General features: G+C 41.4%; 1 protein-coding gene and 2 non-coding genes across 3 annotated transcripts; 2 read left to right on the top strand and 1 right to left on the bottom strand.

Annotated features, from left to right (window-relative positions):
• Window positions 1-6,924: 6,924 nt before the first annotated feature.
• On the bottom strand, window positions 6,925-6,996 carry trnah-gug (transfer RNA histidin (anticodon GUG)). The gene has a single exon. It is a non-coding gene; the product is annotated as a tRNA-His (tRNA).
• A 405-nt stretch (window positions 6,997-7,401) lies between these two features.
• On the top strand, window positions 7,402-7,473 carry trnah-gug (transfer RNA histidin (anticodon GUG)). The gene has a single exon. It is a non-coding gene; the product is annotated as a tRNA-His (tRNA).
• A 3,782-nt stretch (window positions 7,474-11,255) lies between these two features.
• On the top strand, window positions 11,256-15,073 carry rpl14 (ribosomal protein L14). The gene is made up of 6 exons (XM_085446382.1): window positions 11,256-11,336; window positions 11,961-12,062; window positions 12,148-12,242; window positions 12,418-12,517; window positions 14,622-14,675; window positions 14,978-15,073. Exons 1-6 carry the CDS (start codon window positions 11,334-11,336, stop codon window positions 15,035-15,037), a joined length of 414 nt encoding a protein of 137 aa, XP_085302508.1. The 5' UTR covers window positions 11,256-11,333; the 3' UTR covers window positions 15,038-15,073.
• The last annotated feature ends 2,317 nt before the right edge of the window (window positions 15,074-17,390 follow it).

Raw genomic sequence — 17,390 nt, 5'->3', positions numbered from 1 at the left:
TCAATTGTGTCTGTTTGTGCGTCATGCAAATAAACCTTTGGAAAGAATGAAATGATATCATATATTCCTTATTGGCCTACATTTGTTCAAAATCCCAAATTATATACACAAAGTCATAGAAATCACCACTCCAATTGGTCATCATGATTTTAATATTCTCTTTTTCCATAACAATGAAATACACCTTGGACAAATATGACACATCAATATTTCATTAGTGTTGTCACATCACATCCTGTAAGCATCGTCTGTCTGTGTCTTTTCCCTGAAAATGAATATTTCCAGCCAATATAGGCAATCCATCAACATGGCTGGAGTTATATACAGTCTGTATAAGTGTGGTTAATCTAATGAAGATTTGTAAGGAGACGGCAGTTACTGTGAATTCACAGCAGTTACACAGTGATTAGTAATAAACAGAGCCAGTGAGAGTGAGTGGATATGACTGTTCCCACCACTAACACATGACCATAGGCCACTACTAGATTAACTTGTGACACATCTGCACCTGCTGCTATGATCACATTGAGTAGAGGCTGAGTGGCTGCACTTACCCCTGGTACATCCAAATCTACCCACAAACATGTTGAAAGATGCAATGCCAGCAATGTGGATTGTCAACACTGAAAACAATCAGTAAGCAAAGACAACAGGGATCATTTGTTTCTGTTTATTTAGCACCCACAACATTTGTAGTCGCCTTCTGCACAGGGGAAGTCCACACACACCGTGTGGTATCACTTTCCACAGAAGGTGCAATCTGCAAGATTGAATGAGATTGTCAGGGTCATTGTCTGACTGTTTATTACTAATCACTGTGTAACTGCTGTACATTCACAGTAACTGCCATCTCCTTATAAATGTTTATTAGATTGACCACACTTATGCAGACTGTATATCACAACCAACTCTAACATGTTTGTTTGCAGAGGGAAGACACAGGCAGACTATGCTAACGACATGTGATGTTACAACACTGGTGAAATATTAGTGTGTTCACGACATTTTTCGTATGGGCAAAAGTGTTGATATCAGGATGGTGATTCTTATGACTATGTGTATGTCATTTGGCATTTTGTACAAATGTAGGCTGATAATAAATACATGATATCATTTCATTCATTTCAAAGGTTTATTTGCATGACGCACAAACAGACACAATTGAAAGGTACAAATGTGCATGACACGAATTCAAACGTGGTGCAGATGTGTGTCACAGGTTGATCTGGCTGTAGGCTGTGGCACTTGGCCAGAGGTGGCGCTGGTTGACCCGACTCCATGTTAGTGCACAAAGTAAACTGCACGCTGTAGTTGTGAAGCAAAAACGCTGAATTCGGAGAAATAAACCGTGCGAGGGGAACGATAACGACGACAAGAGTCTCCCGATCGTTTACTCTTGCTGTCCTGTGAACAACAACGGCGTGGTGTTACTTGTTTGCTGTTTTCGCGATCGCGTCACGCATGAGGATATCACCAGGTAAACTCGCCACATTTTTAAACATTTTGTTGTTCAACAGCATCAAGACTGACGGAGTGTGTTTGAGATAACCTCACAAGTGTCACAGGTGACACATTTGGCGTTTTTTTGCTGGTTTGTCGGTAGTAGCTCCTGAAACGCAAGACTGCCACACATCTGTTCGACCAACGCCAGTTGATCTAAACGCCAGTAGATCTGGAACACCGGTTCAGGTAGAGGGGGAGGAGGTGGAGGTGGTCAACAAGTACAAGTACCTCGGGCTGTGGGTGGACAATAAACTGGACTGGTCATGCAACACAGAGCACCTGTATAAAAAAGCCCAAAGCCGACTGTACTTCCTCAGGAGGCTGAGGTCTTTTAACATCTGCAGGAAGCTCCTGAGGATGTTTTACCAGTCGGTGGTTGCTGGAGTACTTTTCTATGCTGTGGTGTGCTGGGGGAGCAGCACAGCAAAGAAGGACTCATGCAGGCTGGAGAAACTGATCAGGAAGGCTAGCTCTGTGGTCGGCATGAAGCTGGACACTCTGGTGACAGTGGCAGAGAAAAGGACACTAAAGAAACTGATGGACATTATGAACAATGCTGGGCATCCTCTGCACACGGCCATTAACAACCAGAAGAGTCTGTTCAGTGACAGGTTGCTTCTCCCAAAGACAAGAACTAACAGACTTAAAAACTCCTTTGTCCCACACGCCATCAGACTGTTTAACTCCTCTCTGGAGGGGAGAGGGAGGGGAAACAGGAGGACAAAGGAGGGGGGAACAACTAAGCTGTAGTGCCTCTTCACCTCACTGTACAATACCTTTTGTGCAATACTTTTGTAAATAGTCAACAGTGCAATAGACTCAATACTTGAAATGTGCAATTCGCTTGTATTTTTATTTTTATTCCTATTTATTCTATTTACCCCCTTCGTATATTTTATTTATATTTGTCTCTGTATTATATATGTGTGTGTGTGTGTGTGTGTGTATATATATATATATATATATATATATATATATATATATATATATAAAATATTCTGTAACTTCTGTCGGTGCTGTGCTTTTTGGAAATTGAATTTCCCAGAGGAACCCACCCGAGGGATTAATAAAGTTCTATCTTATCTTAGACTGTAACATCAGCGCTGTGGTCGGCATGAAGCTGGACACTCTGGTGACAGTGGCAAAGAAAAGGACATTAAAGAAACTGCTGGACATTATGAACAATGCTGGGCATCCTCTGCACACGGTCATAAACAACCAGAAGAGTCTGTTCAGTGACAGGTTGCTTCTCCCCAAGACAAGAACTAACAGACTTAAAAACTCCTTTGTCCCACACGCCATCAGACTGTTTAACTCCTCTCTGGAGGGGAGAGTGAGGGGAAACAGGAGGACAAAGGAGGGGGGAACAACTAAGCTGTAGTGCCTCTTCACCTCACTGTACAATACCTTTTGTAAATAGTCAACAGTGCAATAGACTCAATACTTGAAATGTGCAATTCACTTGTATTTTTATTTTTTATTCCTATTTATTCTATTTATCCCCTTTGTATATTTTATTTATATTTGTCTCTGTATTTATATATGTGTGTGTGTGTGTGTGTGTGTGTGTGTGTGTGTGTGTGTATATATATATATATAACAATTCTGTAACTGTAACTTCGGTCGTTGCTGTGCTTTTTTTGGAAGTCGAATTTCCCAGAGGAACCCACCCGAGGGATTAATAAAGTTCTATCTTATCTTATCTTATCTTATCTTATTTTATGCCTTTACCGCCCTCTTGTGGCAAGATGTGATCATGTGTTTCCTTTGCTGAATTATTTGTCACTTAATGCCTTTAGGCTGCACCGATTGACTGATTGTCCACCTGCTCCAACTCCTTATGAAACACGTGTGTAATTGAATAATGATTGAAACTCTAATCATTATTCTGATGACAGTACAAAACTTGACTTTTACCTCGAGGTTGAGGAAAATTCTAGTTGTTTCTTTCTTGCGTTGTCACATTTACAAGAATTACAGAAATCTAAAAAGTGTTCCAGTAAATATGTTGTTATACTGCAAGAGCATCACAAGCATTCAACATGAAACCTTCCCAGCTTGGGGAAAAAACACAGGTGATCCTGAGATTTAATGAAGAAACAGCAGCTTCAGATAAGACTTTCTGGTAGCTGAGATCAGCACCGTGTTAAGCACGAACACTTTGACCAGACTTTGTGCGTGTACATTTTTATCCACAAAGTTGTTGAAAGGATGCAAAACCCATCAGAGTATGGATGACATGTAACAGTAAAAGACACTGAATTAAAACAAATGTGATTGAACAGAAGATTTCCAACAAAGACATAACACAGCCACAAAAATAAAAGGGTTAAAGTATTTTAAAAAATTCAAAATTAAGATAAAAACAACTATTTGTATCAAGTTATGTCACATTTTCTCAAAAACAATAAAAGTAACTTTATTAATCCCTCGGGTGGGTTCCTCTGGGAAATTCGACTTCCAAAAAAAGCACAGCAACGACCGAAGTTACAGTTACAGAATTGTTATATATATATATATATATATATACACACACACACATATATATAAATACAGAGACAAATATAAATAAAATATACAAAGGGGGTAAATAGAATAAATAGGAATAAAAAATAAAAATACAAGTGAATTGCACATTTCAAGTATTGAGTCTATTGCACTGTTGACTATTTACAAAAAGTATTGCACAAAAGGTATTGCACAGTGAGGTGAAGAGGCACTACAGCTTAGTTGTTCCCCCCTCCTTTGTCCTCCTGTTTCCCCTCCCTCTCCCCTCCAGAGAGGAGTTAAACAGTCTGATGGCGTGTGGGACAAAGGAGTTTTTAAGTCTGTTAGTTCTTGTCTTGGGGAGAAGCAACCCGTCACTGAACAGACTCCTCTGGTTGTTTATGACCGTGTGCAGAGGATGCCCAGCATTGTTCATAATGTCCAGCAGTTTCTTTAATGTCCTTTTCTCTGCCACTGTCACCAGAGTGTCCAGCTTCATGCCGACCACAGCGCTGATGTTACAGTCTAAGATAAGATAGAACTTTATTAATCCCTCGGGTGGGTTCCTCTGGGAAATTCAATTTCCAAAAAGCACAGCACCGACAGAAGTTACAGAATATTATATATATATATATATATATATATATATATATATATATATATATATACACACACACACACACACACATACACACACATATATAATACAGAGACAAATATAAATAAAATATACGAAGGGGGTAAATAGAATAAATAGGAATAAAAATAAAAATACAAGTGAATTGCACATTTCAAGTATTGAGTCTATTGCACTGTTGACTATTTACAAAAGTATTGCACAGTGAGGTGAAGAGGCACTACAGCTTAGTTGTTCCTCCCTCCTTTGTCCTCCTGTTTCCCCTCCCTCTCCCCTCCAGAGAGGAGTTAAACAGTCTGATGGCGTGTGGGACAAAGGAGTTTTTAAGTCTGTTAGTTCTTGTCTTGGGGAGAAGCAACCTGTCACTGAACAGACTCTTCTGGTTGTTTATGGCCGTGTGCAGAGGATGCCCAGCAGTTTCTTTAATGTCCTTTTCTCTGCCACTGTCACCAGAGTGTCCAGCTTCATGCCGACCACAGAGCCAGCCTTCCTGATCAGTTTCTCCAGCCTGCATGAGTCCTTCTTTGCTGTGCTGCTCCCCCAGCACACCACAGCATAGAAAAGGACTCCAGCAACCACTGACTGGTAAAACATCCTCAGGAGCTTCCTGCAGATGTTAAAAGACCTCAGCCTCCTGAGGAAGTACAGTCGGCTTTGGGCTTTTTTATACAGGTGCTCTGTGTTGCATGACCAGTCCAGTTTATTGTCCACCCACAGCCCGAGGTACTTGTACTTGTTGACCACCTCCACCTCCTCCCCCTCTACCTGAACCGGCAGTGGACCTTCTCTGGACCTCCCGAAGTCCACAACCAGTTCCTTAGTCTTTGAGGTGTTGAGTTGCAGGTGGTTTGTGTGACTCCATGCGACAAAGTTCCTCACCAGACTTCTGTACTCCTCTTCCTGATCATCCCAGATACACCCCATGATGGCTGTGTCGTCTGCAAACTTCTGAATGTGGCATAATTCAGAGTTGTAGCAGAAGTCAGAGGTGTACAGGGTGAAGAGAAGAGGGGACAGCACAGTTCCCTGTGGTGCTCCTGTGCTGCTGACCACAGTGTCAGACGTGATGTCCTTCAGCCTGACGTACTGTGGTCTGTCGGTGAGGTAGTCGGAGATCCAAGCCACCAGGCAGGGGTCCACCTCCATCCTGTTCAGTTTTTCCTGAAGCATACAGGGCCGGATGGTATTAAAGGCACTGGAAAAGTCAAGAAACAGGATCCTGACCGTTCCTTTTCCCCCATCCAGGTGTGAGTGGGCTCTGTGTAGGAGGTACAGGATGGCATCCTCCACTCCGACACCCGCCTTGTATGCAAACTGTAGTGGGTCCTGGGCATGTTGTACCTGTGGTCGGAGGAAGTTGAGGAAGAGCCGCTCTAGAGTCTTCATAAGATGTGACGTCAGTGCCACCGGTCGGAAGTCATTCAGCTCATTGGGCCGGTTCCTTTTGGGGACCGGGACGATGCAGGATGTCTTCCATAGGGCGGGCACTCTCCCCAGTCGCAGACTGAGGTTGAAGACTCGTTGTAGCGGCTCCCCAAGTTCAGCAGCACACGCCTTTAGCATCCTAGGACACACCTTGTCTGGGCCTGCTGCCTTCCTGGGGCGAAGCTTCCTCAGTTGTCTCCTGACCTGATCCACTGTGACACTGGGAGATGTTTGGGAGGAGGGGAGGGGGGGAGATGTCTTGCTGCTGAGAGAGGGATTGGAGGAGGGGGGTGTCATGGTGTCAGGAAGGGGGGGAAGCGAGGGAGGTAGGAGAGTGGGGAGAGGACTCTGTAGTAAAGGTGAGGGTGGGGGGGTTGTGGGCTGGTCAAACCTGTTGAAGAAGTTGTTGAGTTCGTTTGCCTTCTCCACAGTCCCCCCCACTGTGCTTTTCTTGGTGTTGTGGCCTGTGATGGTTTTCACACCATTCCAGACCTCCCTCATATTGTTCCTCTCCAACTTCTGCTCCACCTTCCTCCTGTAGGTGTCCTTTGCTTCCCTCAGGCAGCGTTTCACCTCCCGCTGTGCTGCTTTCATCTCCTCCTTCACTTGCTCCTGAAAGCCTTCTTCTTCATATTGAGGACAGCTTTGACTTCCTGTGTTACCCACGGTTTGTCTAATCAGTTCCCAGAACTTAAAAAATGTTTGGAAACTCGTTGCCTCAAAACACCTGTACTGAGTGCTCACTCTACATCCTGACTCAGTACTCAGGACGTAGAGTGAGAAGAGAACAAAAGACAAAAAATGGAAACGCACACAAACAACTAGTCACCACTTAAAGTGTGAAGCTCCCCAAAATGAAATCATATCCACTCTGCCGTGACCCGGATTCGAACCGGGGTTGCTGCGGCCACAACGCAGAGTACTAACCACTATACGATCACGGCTGGTCAGAAAATGATCATCTGCAATCTTTATTGTGTTTTTTCCTTCATATCGATCTCAAACTCTGTGTCTACGGTGCGCACATTTATGCACGTGGCACAGTAACAGTATCTGCATTAACACAGGGACCTCGCGTGGTCTGACCGTAAATACATTTTGGTGCTCTTCTGCACATCGTGCAGGTCAGCTGTTACACGCAGATTCCAGTTTTTACGGTGAAATAAGAAAAAAAAAGCAAGATCCAGACTGTAACTGGCAGTGAAAAGCACGAAATGTTTGTAGTTCTAATGTTGATACGACCTAAGCGTGTCAAACTTAAAACGTACAGTCCTGCTTAGTGGGTTTAAAATGGACTCCTGTGGATTGGAGGTGACTGACTACATGGACTTTCAGTCTGCAGCTGACCAGCCGTGATCGTATAGTGGTTAGTACTCTGCGTTGTGGCCGCAGCAACCCCGGTTCGAATCCGGGTCACGGCATTGAGGTGAAGCTTTTAAAGCACCTGTCTGAAATTTGCACGAGAGATGAGACAAAAACAGATACATGACGTTTGATATAATAATAAAAACAGATTAATTTAAGAAGTCAACTTGTAACCGGTGATCAGTGGGTAACAAAAAGCAACCGCACGCTGTGCACTATTTACTTTATTTTGTCATTTCTACAACGGCTTACTGAGTTAGGGAAAAGCAGCACAAGAGTTCAGAAATTAACGACAAAAAGCTGCGTCCATAAAGTCTAAGGCATAAAGGCTTTGACTTCTTGATATGACTCATCAACGCTGGATCAATGACATTTTTACTCAAGTGTTCCTACACAAAAGGTGGCACTACAAACCAAACATTTTCTTATATTTTATACTTAATTTTTTTATTTGAATAACTATTTTACTTTATTACTTTTATTGTTTTTGAGAAAATGTGACATAACTTGATACAAATAGTTGTTTTTATCTTAATTTTGAATCTTTTAAAATACTTTAACCCTTTTATTTTTGTGGCTGTGTTATGTCTTTGTTGGAAATCTTCTGTTCAATCACATTTGTTTTAATTCAGTGTCTTTTACTGTTACATGTCATCCATACTCTGATGGGTTTTGCATCCTTTCAACAACTTTGTGGATAAAAATGTACACGCACAAAGTCTGGTCAAAGTGTTCGTGCTTAACACGGTGCTGATCTCAGCTACCAGAAAGTCTTATCTGAAGCTGCTGTTTCTTCATTAAATCTCAGGATCACCTGTGTTTTTTCCCCAAGCTGGGAAGGTTTCATGTTGAATGCTTGTGATGCTCTTGCAGTATAACAACATATTTACTGGAACACTTTTTAGATTTCTGTAATTCTTGTAAATGTGACAACGCAAGAAAGAAACAACTAGAATTTTCCTCAACCTCGAGGTAAAAGTCAAGTTTTGTACTGTCATCAGAATAATGTTTGGAAACTTGTTGCCTCAAAAAACCAGTACTGAGTACTCACTCTACTGAGCCGGTGTCCTACACTGGCTCTCGAGGCCTGGAGTTCCCTGCCCCTGCTTTAAAGAGAAGAAGCAAGAAGCACAAACCTCCAAACAGGAAGTGGTGAAAGGTGTTCCACATGTCTTGCAGGGCTTCTGGGAATTTCCTCCTCACGCCCTCTTGAACATGTCCTCTCAGAGTCTGAGCAGACTCTCCACCAGTGTCACAAAGACCCTTTTGGATCGAGTCTTCAAAACTCTCACAGCAATGGAGAAAAGGCCGTCTTCTCCCGCTCCATCAGAAACGACACAGTCCAGACCATCCTGACAAAAATCTGAGAGAAATATCCACAAGAAACTCTCCTCAACAACATTGCAAACTTTGCACCAGTTCTGCTCACTACAATCAGACTATCAGACGGGCATCTGTGCCACCCTCCTGGGAAGAGCTGATGAGAGCCCCAATCAAGGGGTCACCCAGCAGCCACGGAGCAGAAGCCAGAGGGGGCTGCAGTGATGTGCCCGCGGTGTGCAGTGATGTGCCCGCGGGCTCTGCCGGAAGTCAGCTGTGCCAGAGTAGACCGAGCCCCAGCCCCAGAGCCCGCAGAAGGGGCCCGACCCACCCCGATAGCTAACTGAGAACAGGGGTGTGTGAAGACCCCATAACTCCCTCCGTCTAGCGCAGTGTTGCTGCACGCTGTTCTAAAGCAGCGGTCCCCAACCCCCGGGCCTCGGACCAGTACTGGTCCGTGAGTCGTTTGGTACCGGGCCACGAGAGTTGAGGCTCAGGTGTGAAATGTATGGTTTTCAGGGTTTTTATCGGTTTTCACCGTTATTTTGTTATCGTTTTGATCGTTAACTCGGTTTTCCTGGGTCTTTTCACGTGTGTTATGAATAAATCTTCTTTTTTTCAGTACCGGTATTAGTTTTATTTTGTTGTATTTATCCGCGACACCTTAAAGGCCGGTCCGTGAAAATATTGTCGGGCATAAACCGGTCCATGGCGCAAAAAAGGTTGGGGACCGCTGTTCTAAAGTGCATTTAAAACATGGGAGGGCATGGTGTTGTTAACAGGACATATTGGCATTATTATTTTTAAGAGAATCTGAACTTGTTCTTACAGCTAACATATCAACAACAGTAACTGAAAAAGGTAAATGAAATAAAAAAGTTTCCAATAACAATAACAATGCTCCACATCTTTGTTTTTAAGAGTCCACATATAAGTTTCCAGATAGCAGGATTTTAGTGTTTGAGTATTCTTCAGGACTTAAGAATATTAACAAAAGGAGCATCTTCACGCCACAAAGCTGATCAGAACCACACATGTCTTCCAACATCCACAGATCTGTGTTTTACAATTAAGAGGAAGTTTGCATGATGTTTTCCAAGTGCTCAAATCCTCAGAGGCCTATTTAGGAATAGAGTTGTACTGATCCAACATGAAAAAAATATCAGCATAAATGGCTGCATTACAAAAATTGTTATTTAGATAAAACATAACTTTAAATTTTCATTAATGGTTGCTCATGCATATGTGAAATAGAGTCCCAGATAATTTGGTTTATTTATTTCTAATTTATTACTTCAGCCAAAGTTAAAGCTTCAGTGGACAAAAGCAATTTAATCTTTCACAATCAAGCTCTTTTAAGTGCGAAAAGGAAAACCCAGCTGGGTAACTGCAGATTACCCAGCTGGGTTTTCAGTACCTGACCAGAAAAATGTTGGATGTAAATTACATCATTTAAATAGCTGCATTACTGGATTGTGGCATTTCTTAGGCATATGTTAAAAGCGAGAGTAAAACAATTTCTTAATAATTTTTACATCACAAATACGTTAATGTAGTAGAGAGAAATTATGCAGGTCACAGCATAAAAAAGTAAAATCTAATTCCCTGAACTTAAAAAAAAAAAAAGGAAACTCATTGCCTCAAAAAAATTGTTTTCTCTACTCATGTCATTATGAGTAGGCCTCAGTTCCCTGCTTTTCAAGAATGGGGGTTTAATGAATTAAAAGAATTTGTGTGTCTTGTCAGTCACAAAGTAAACATGCTCTTCTTTTATTTTTAACTCTAAACATTTTATTAAATAGGACTTTATCCATCTACAGGCCGAGAATGCCACACAACATGAAGGGGATCAGTTACGTTTCACACTCCTTTTATTATAAATAATCAAATTGTTACATGTTTAAATTTACAAAAAAAATGTCAAAATCAGTGTGTTAATGCTAGCTTATTTTAATAAACACAGCTGTCATATAACAAAGTAGAGTGGCACTAGGGGTGGCACATGCCACCCCATGCCAACACAGTAGAGCCGCCTCTGATATCTAGGACAGGTGTGTGTCATGGTGGTCCATAGGCAGATGTCAATAAACACTATTCTACTACTTCCAAGCACTTTACAACTTGTTGTCTAATGTGTGCCTTTCGATTGATTTTGTATTTATGTATATTTTTTTGTTTTGTTTTGAATAAATTTCTCCTGTGTGCTATTTATTCTTGCACCTAGTATTTATATTTTAATCCGGCAGAGGTGGTGTGGAGCACCCAACATTTGGTTGTACATGTACAGTGACAATAAAGGTCTATTTTATTATATTCTATTCTGTTCTATTCTTTTCTAAGTAGGAGAATGATACGCGGGTAAAGCAAACACCGTAACAATTCCGAAAATCTTCAAAGGGATGAAGCTCCTTAATCTGATGCTCTTCTGTTACGCTTTTTATAACATTGTAGTCTATGTCTGCATTTCGGAAAACGCATGAAAGTTTCTCTGTCACTTCCAAGTGACTCCGTCACTGCGCATGTGCCAGAATGAACCGGAAGCCGTATGTGCGCCAGGCGGAAGCTCTAACGTCCTTTCTGCTCCCGGACTGCCATCATGGTGAGTTCGCCATGAAAGTGTCAGAGATTTAATATCTTTTTTTTAATGTAAATATGTAATTGCTGTGGGAAAAAATGGGGCCGTGTGTACTTTTAAGGCACTAATACACACATCTATGAGGTTTTTGTACAGTACTGTGTCAGTTTTGCGTTTTTAATGAGGTATTTGTAAGATGTCGGCAGTTCCCCGCAACACAACGTGGTCTATCAGGCTGAGTGGGCCTGAGAGCTGAGAGGGGAAGCACGCTCAGTTCGTAGACTTAAATCGCGTAACATAAATCTCGCTGGTTGGGCGTAGTGTGATTTTTAGGTAACTTATAAAAAACTGTTAAACGCACCCTTGTGTTCGGTGCCTATCGTAGTTAGCAGAAACAGTGGCTAGCTGACGTTAGCTAATTGGTACAATGCATCGCCGGGTAGTCACACAGTCTCCTTAAATGCCCCTTATATATATATATATATATATATATATATATATAAGGTTTTCGTATGTTCTGTTTTTAACGCTAAATTTATTTAACAAAGCTTGTAAAGCACCTATCTAACCAAACAAAAGGTGCCCAGCTTCCTCCTCAGCCTCTCGGCACTCTGGTGAGCAGTGCTCTGCTCTCTTTTTCTGCTCCAGGTGTTCAAGCGCTTCGTTGAGATCGGCCGTGTGGCCTACATCTCGTTCGGACCCCATGCTGGCAAGCTGGTGGCCATCGTGGATGTCATTGACCAAAACAGAGTGAGTGCTCTGGATTATAGCTGGTAGGTCAGTGTGGGCCCCTACATTTGACTTATTGATGTGAACTGTCTTTTGTGGTTTCTAGGCTCTTGTTGATGGTCCCTGCACAGGGGTGAGGAGGCAGTCCATGCCCTTCAAGTGCATGCACCTCACAGACTATGTCATCAAAATTCCCCACAGGTGAGTGTGGATAGTGATCATATTTAGTAATGGATATTCCAGCTATGAACAGGGCTGTAGAGCGCCGATGGGAGCAAGAATCTGGTTGTGTTTTGGTGCTGCTTTAGGTGTATATAATGTGAAACAGTAATGATCACCCATGTTATCAGTACTTAACATTTGTGGTGGTCCACAGTGCTCGCCAGAAGTTTGTGAGGAAAGCCTGGGAGAAGGCCCAAGTCAACGAGAAGTGGACGGAGAGCAGCTGGGCCAAGAAGATCGAGGCAAGACAGAAGGTAAGGCCGTGTTTCACTTTCTAAAGTTTTTAAATTAGTGTTATGGGAGAAAGGGGGACACTTAAACACTGAATTAAATAGTCTTTAATATTGTTTTAATGGCAAATCCAAAATAGTTTTGGAGGGGGGGAAAAGGAGGACGCGGATGTGAAAACCCATCATTAAACATCTCACGTCTGTCTGCTGGGTTGATAGATGTGATTTCATTATTTGTGATTTATTGATGGTGAAGACATAATCTCATTAAACGTGTGACCAGTGTGGTCTAAGATGCTGCTTTCTTGCAATATGATTCCAGTTGTTTGTTGTACTTGTCTGTTCTGATGTTTGCAGTGGTAATGACTTCAGTTGGTGGTGGAAGCTCACCACCTTATCAATAGCTGTAGAAAATACTGAACTGGTTACCACATAGTTCACATAGACCAGTCTGCCAGCACCAGTTTCATACAAAACTTTTTTTCAGTCGAATGAAGCTATACCACATACAATACACAAAGAAAAACTATCACAGTATTTTGGGTGGTACTTACAGAACTGTTTCCAAAAGGTTCACGTCTGAAGACATAAGATTACACAAATGCCTCTGAGGGTTTAACAGCAATGTTGTGATACCTTGTAGTAGAGCAGGGCGATATGACCAAAAATATTTATCACGATATACATTTGAAAATTTGCGATAACGATATAACTGACGATATAATTGACACCAGACAAAATACTTTACAACTCCACAACTTTATTAGTGCAAAAAACCCCATCAATGTATTTTCACTTAAACAAGCAGCTGTTTTTATGTGCATTAAAGTTATATAAAAACGTAACAGTGCAAATTCCTTGCTGACAGTTTAACCAAAATGCATTTCGAGTGGAAACTGGCCGACATATCCTCAGCATAACCATGTATAATATCCACAAAACTTAAAAAGAGGTTATGCACACACAATACGGTAATATTATGTTGAAGCACAGTACGTATCACTCCGCGAGGCGCCTGCCTACAATAGCTGTAATGCTCCGACATTCCATCAAGCGGTGCGGGTTCGTAGCTTAGCAAAGTCGTACTGAAACATTTGACAGATTTTCGAGCGCCGTGTGTACGACATGAAATCGTTTCGAGGTCAGTAAACACAACCAGAGTTCATACATAAGGCACACGGGATTATAAGGGGAACTGTCGATTTTCAGAAAAATCAAAGGATTGATTTTAAGTGTGTTGTATTTTCCAACAAACACGGTAATAACGACGGCCCGCTAGCATGCTGTACCAAAAATAGTGCTTTGTTGTGTATCTGACGGACGAAAGCTAAACCAGTTCCACACCACTGAAGCTGCAGAATTTTTACAAACAAATTCTAGTTCATCGGTTTCATTCAACGATCCGCTTTCGCCCTTCTTATTCTCCGTCGCCGCCATGTAAACATAGGAACTGCGCATGCGCGTTTTACCCATGTTCTATCGCGATATTTCATTTTCCTATCGTTGCCCAAAATTACACTGGTATTACCGTGAACGGTATGATATAGCCCAGCCCTACCTTGTAGCTCACTTAGTGTGCACCTTAGAGGTTAAGGTCGGATCTGTCATTACTAAACAAAAGTTAAACAAAATTGCTGTGTACACTTCATTTTTGCGTGACTGTGTAACAGATTGTTCTAGTCTAGTTGGTCACAGCAATGCAGAAGATTATATATATGGCGACATATATAAAATGGGTTCATTACTAGGACAAATATCTTCAGTGCAGATTGGAATTACTTCAAATGCTTAAAATAATCGACAGTACGATGAATCAAATGTGGCGAGCAGAGTATTCACACCTTAACCAAAGTTGATGAAGTCTCAGATCCAGAACAAGGATGTCTCGGTGAGCCTGAGAAGGGTTGTGGAAAGTATCTGCCCTTACTTTCTTAGACCCCGGAGCCTGTGATGGGAAAGGTTTCGAGCCTGGTGGAAGTTGTTGTGATGGAGATTCAGTGTTGGTACTTGTGTTTTACTTTCACCTGTTTGGCCGTCTGCCACAGCTGAATGGATTCTAGTCAGTCACACAAAAAAGCAAACCACCCCCAGGCGCTCTCTGACCCTTGCCTCTTGGATTTCTTTGCAGAAGGCCAAGATGTCTGACTTCGACCGCTACAAGGTGATGAAGGCCAAGAGAATGGTAAGTGTGGCAAAAACACAAAATGCCTCAAATATGTGAGCCAAGTAAGCAAGCAGAGTGGCTTCAGATTATTCCTGAGGTTCAAACACTGGAACCCTCAGCTCTGATATTTCCTGCCTGTTAAACATGCTCTTTGAGGCTGCACTGTCACTATATACACACATGGTTAGAGCTTCTGAGGTTAGTGGATAGTGATTTAGTTAGTGATTGTGCCAGTAAGCAGGGTGCAGGTCAGTAGTGTTTATCCTCCAGCAGTCACTGAATATTTTTTAATGCATTCTGTTTTGTCTTTTCCTTTGCAGAGGAACAAGATCATCAAGCATGAGGTGAAGAAGCTGCAGAAGGAGGCTGCAAAGAAGTGAACAGTTTCTACAAAATAAATGTCCTGTTCAATTGTTCTCCTGTTGTCTTCTCTTCTTTTATCATCAGATTGAAACTGCTTTAGACCTTTAAACCTGAGCTGCTGGTACATAGAAATACCAAAACCCAAATTTTGATATGAGGACATTATCCCTAAAGTTTCCAAAGCTTCTGTGAACTCAGAAAAGTAACTGATGTAAAAACATAGAGCAAAGTAATAGAGTAAATGTTCTTAAAGTATTGGGTAAAATTTGTAATCACAGCTTATTTGAAGCTTTGAGACGGGATGTCTACAACACAGAGTTGGCTGCTTTCATAAAGTTATTTTTTTTGTCATTCTAATATCTGTGCTGACCACCTTAAATATTTCATCTGGGCATATGGCCTCCTTTACAGTAATGCTTAAAGTACTGAAATGAACAACCAAACTTTAAACTTAAGAATTCAAAATAAAATGTTTTTTTTAAAGATCAAAGATCCATAATATCCAGGCTTGTGTCTGTAACCAAGCTGGAGTCATAACACTGTTAACATGAGCAAAATGCAGGATGTGCAGGACTATAACTGTTACAGTCAAATATATATGGACCTGTGAGCAATGCCTAAGTTTGTTTTACATTAAGCTGATGCAGGAACATACTTGTAATACACAGTGGTGCATAAAAATGAAGCAGAAAGCAGGAAATGAAGTGTTTGTGTAATAACTCATAAGGAGCCCATCACAATCCCTGTCAATGTATTACAAACTATAAACATTCCAGCGACACTGGTGTAATCACTATAAGAGTAATAAATGTACAAAAGGTCATTTCTGCCCAGTGTACTTTAATCTGTATATGTCTTACTTATAGGCTATCTATTATACCTGGGATCAAGGTTAACCTATCCAACCACACTTAATATGACAACTGACAGTCAACTAATCATTTAACGTAAATACTTCCGTTTTTAATTACTCTGTGCTTCCTAATTTAGCCTCAACGTGTCGCTAAAGTGATCGTTGGAGTGTAAGGCAAAAAAACCCAAACAAACATAAAAACCGAGCGCCAAGAACCATTTTGTCACTTGGCCACTAGATGGCAGTCTTGGTTAATCTTGGCTGATGTAGTGGAGCATAGCCTCTTTGTCTCTTCATATTTACTTAAAAACAAGTGATAGTTTTTCAGATGTTTAAATCTGAGCCACTAAATGCAAAGCTGACGTGCGTCATTTTGCTCAGTAAATCATTTGTTTAAATAACTGTTAGCTGTGAGATGTTTAGTATGGTAATTATGTGGTAAAGCACAGAGCAGCTTTGCACCAATTCTTTGAAACAGATTCCCTACTTTTATTTTTAAAGAGCTTTTTTATAGCGCTCCCCAGTCCTGGCTGAAATAAGCCACCATTTTGGGAGATGCTGTCATCAGCCAAACAGGTTCCTCTTCAAACCTCAGAGAGGAGCTTGTAAATATTACATAACAGCGCGCTTGAACGTCTCCCAGCTGGTTGGGTGCACAGAGCAGGGACACGGAGATAATGCGCCCGAGGACTGGAGGAGGCCTGCAATCGGAGGTCCGATTCACAGCTGCTCTGGTTTTTACAGTATCATTAAAACACAAATAACGATGATAACGAGCCTTTGTTCTGTTTTGGGGCCGAGCCGCATTAAACATCCCGGGATATATTTCACCCTGAAAGCGTTAAATGACTAATGCCGGGCTGTAGAGCAGGAGCACAGGTCAGTTAATAAGAAATGAGATAAAGTATATTTAGTGTTGTTATCGTGGGCCCGATAAACACGCTTTTCTCTGAGCGTAGCTCTGACGTCAGAGATGAACGGTACCAATGCGCAGTGATCATGGAGCCGTCATTTACCCGTAACAAGACCGGAAACGCTCTCTAATGTCTTTCAAAATAAAACCAAAGTAAAGCTCCATTTTACGTCAGGTTTCCTCTTTATTTCCATTAGAACAACAAAAATCGGAGGCAATGTTCAACATCTGAAGGGAGACAATAAAAAAGAAAGATTTCTGTTAATGGTATTTTTTTTTCTTTAATACTTTGTGAAATTTTAAAGAAAAAAACATATTTTTTGTTGTCATGCATTTTAGTACGTCACATATCTATAATGCAAAAGGATTAAGCACGTTTGCTGACTTGTCCGTGTGAATATACTAGTTTAGTTGCCCTGATACAGATTTCTTCCTCAAAATATTATCAAACTTTGTAAGATTTTGAAAAAATTTAAATAAAAAAAAAATAGCGAGAAAAACCTGCAAACACTCGAGCCCCAAACTGTGCCAAATCCAGAAAGTTCAATTCAAATCAGATTGACTTATATGGCGCCAAACCACAACAACACACACCTCGAGGTAT

This window comes from Copadichromis virginalis, linkage group LG22, assembly GCF_057382275.1.
Source record: "Copadichromis virginalis isolate Kocher_CV1m ecotype Utaka linkage group LG22, C_Virginalis_male_GT1.1, whole genome shotgun sequence".
NCBI lineage: Eukaryota > Metazoa > Chordata > Actinopteri > Cichliformes > Cichlidae > Copadichromis > Copadichromis virginalis.
This window is presented reverse-complemented; position numbering and strand designations above follow the sequence as displayed.

What these genes read in the sequence shown, in the direction of transcription:
- rpl14 (XM_085446382.1), top strand. An exon ending in ATGTCATTGACCAAAACAGA is followed by an intron (nt 12,063 to 12,147) that starts GTGAGTGCTCTG and finishes TGTGGTTTCTAG; the next exon opens with GCTCTTGTTGATGGTCCCTG. An exon ending in GTCATCAAAATTCCCCACAG is followed by an intron (nt 12,243 to 12,417) that starts GTGAGTGTGGAT and finishes GGTGGTCCACAG; the next exon opens with TGCTCGCCAGAAGTTTGTGA.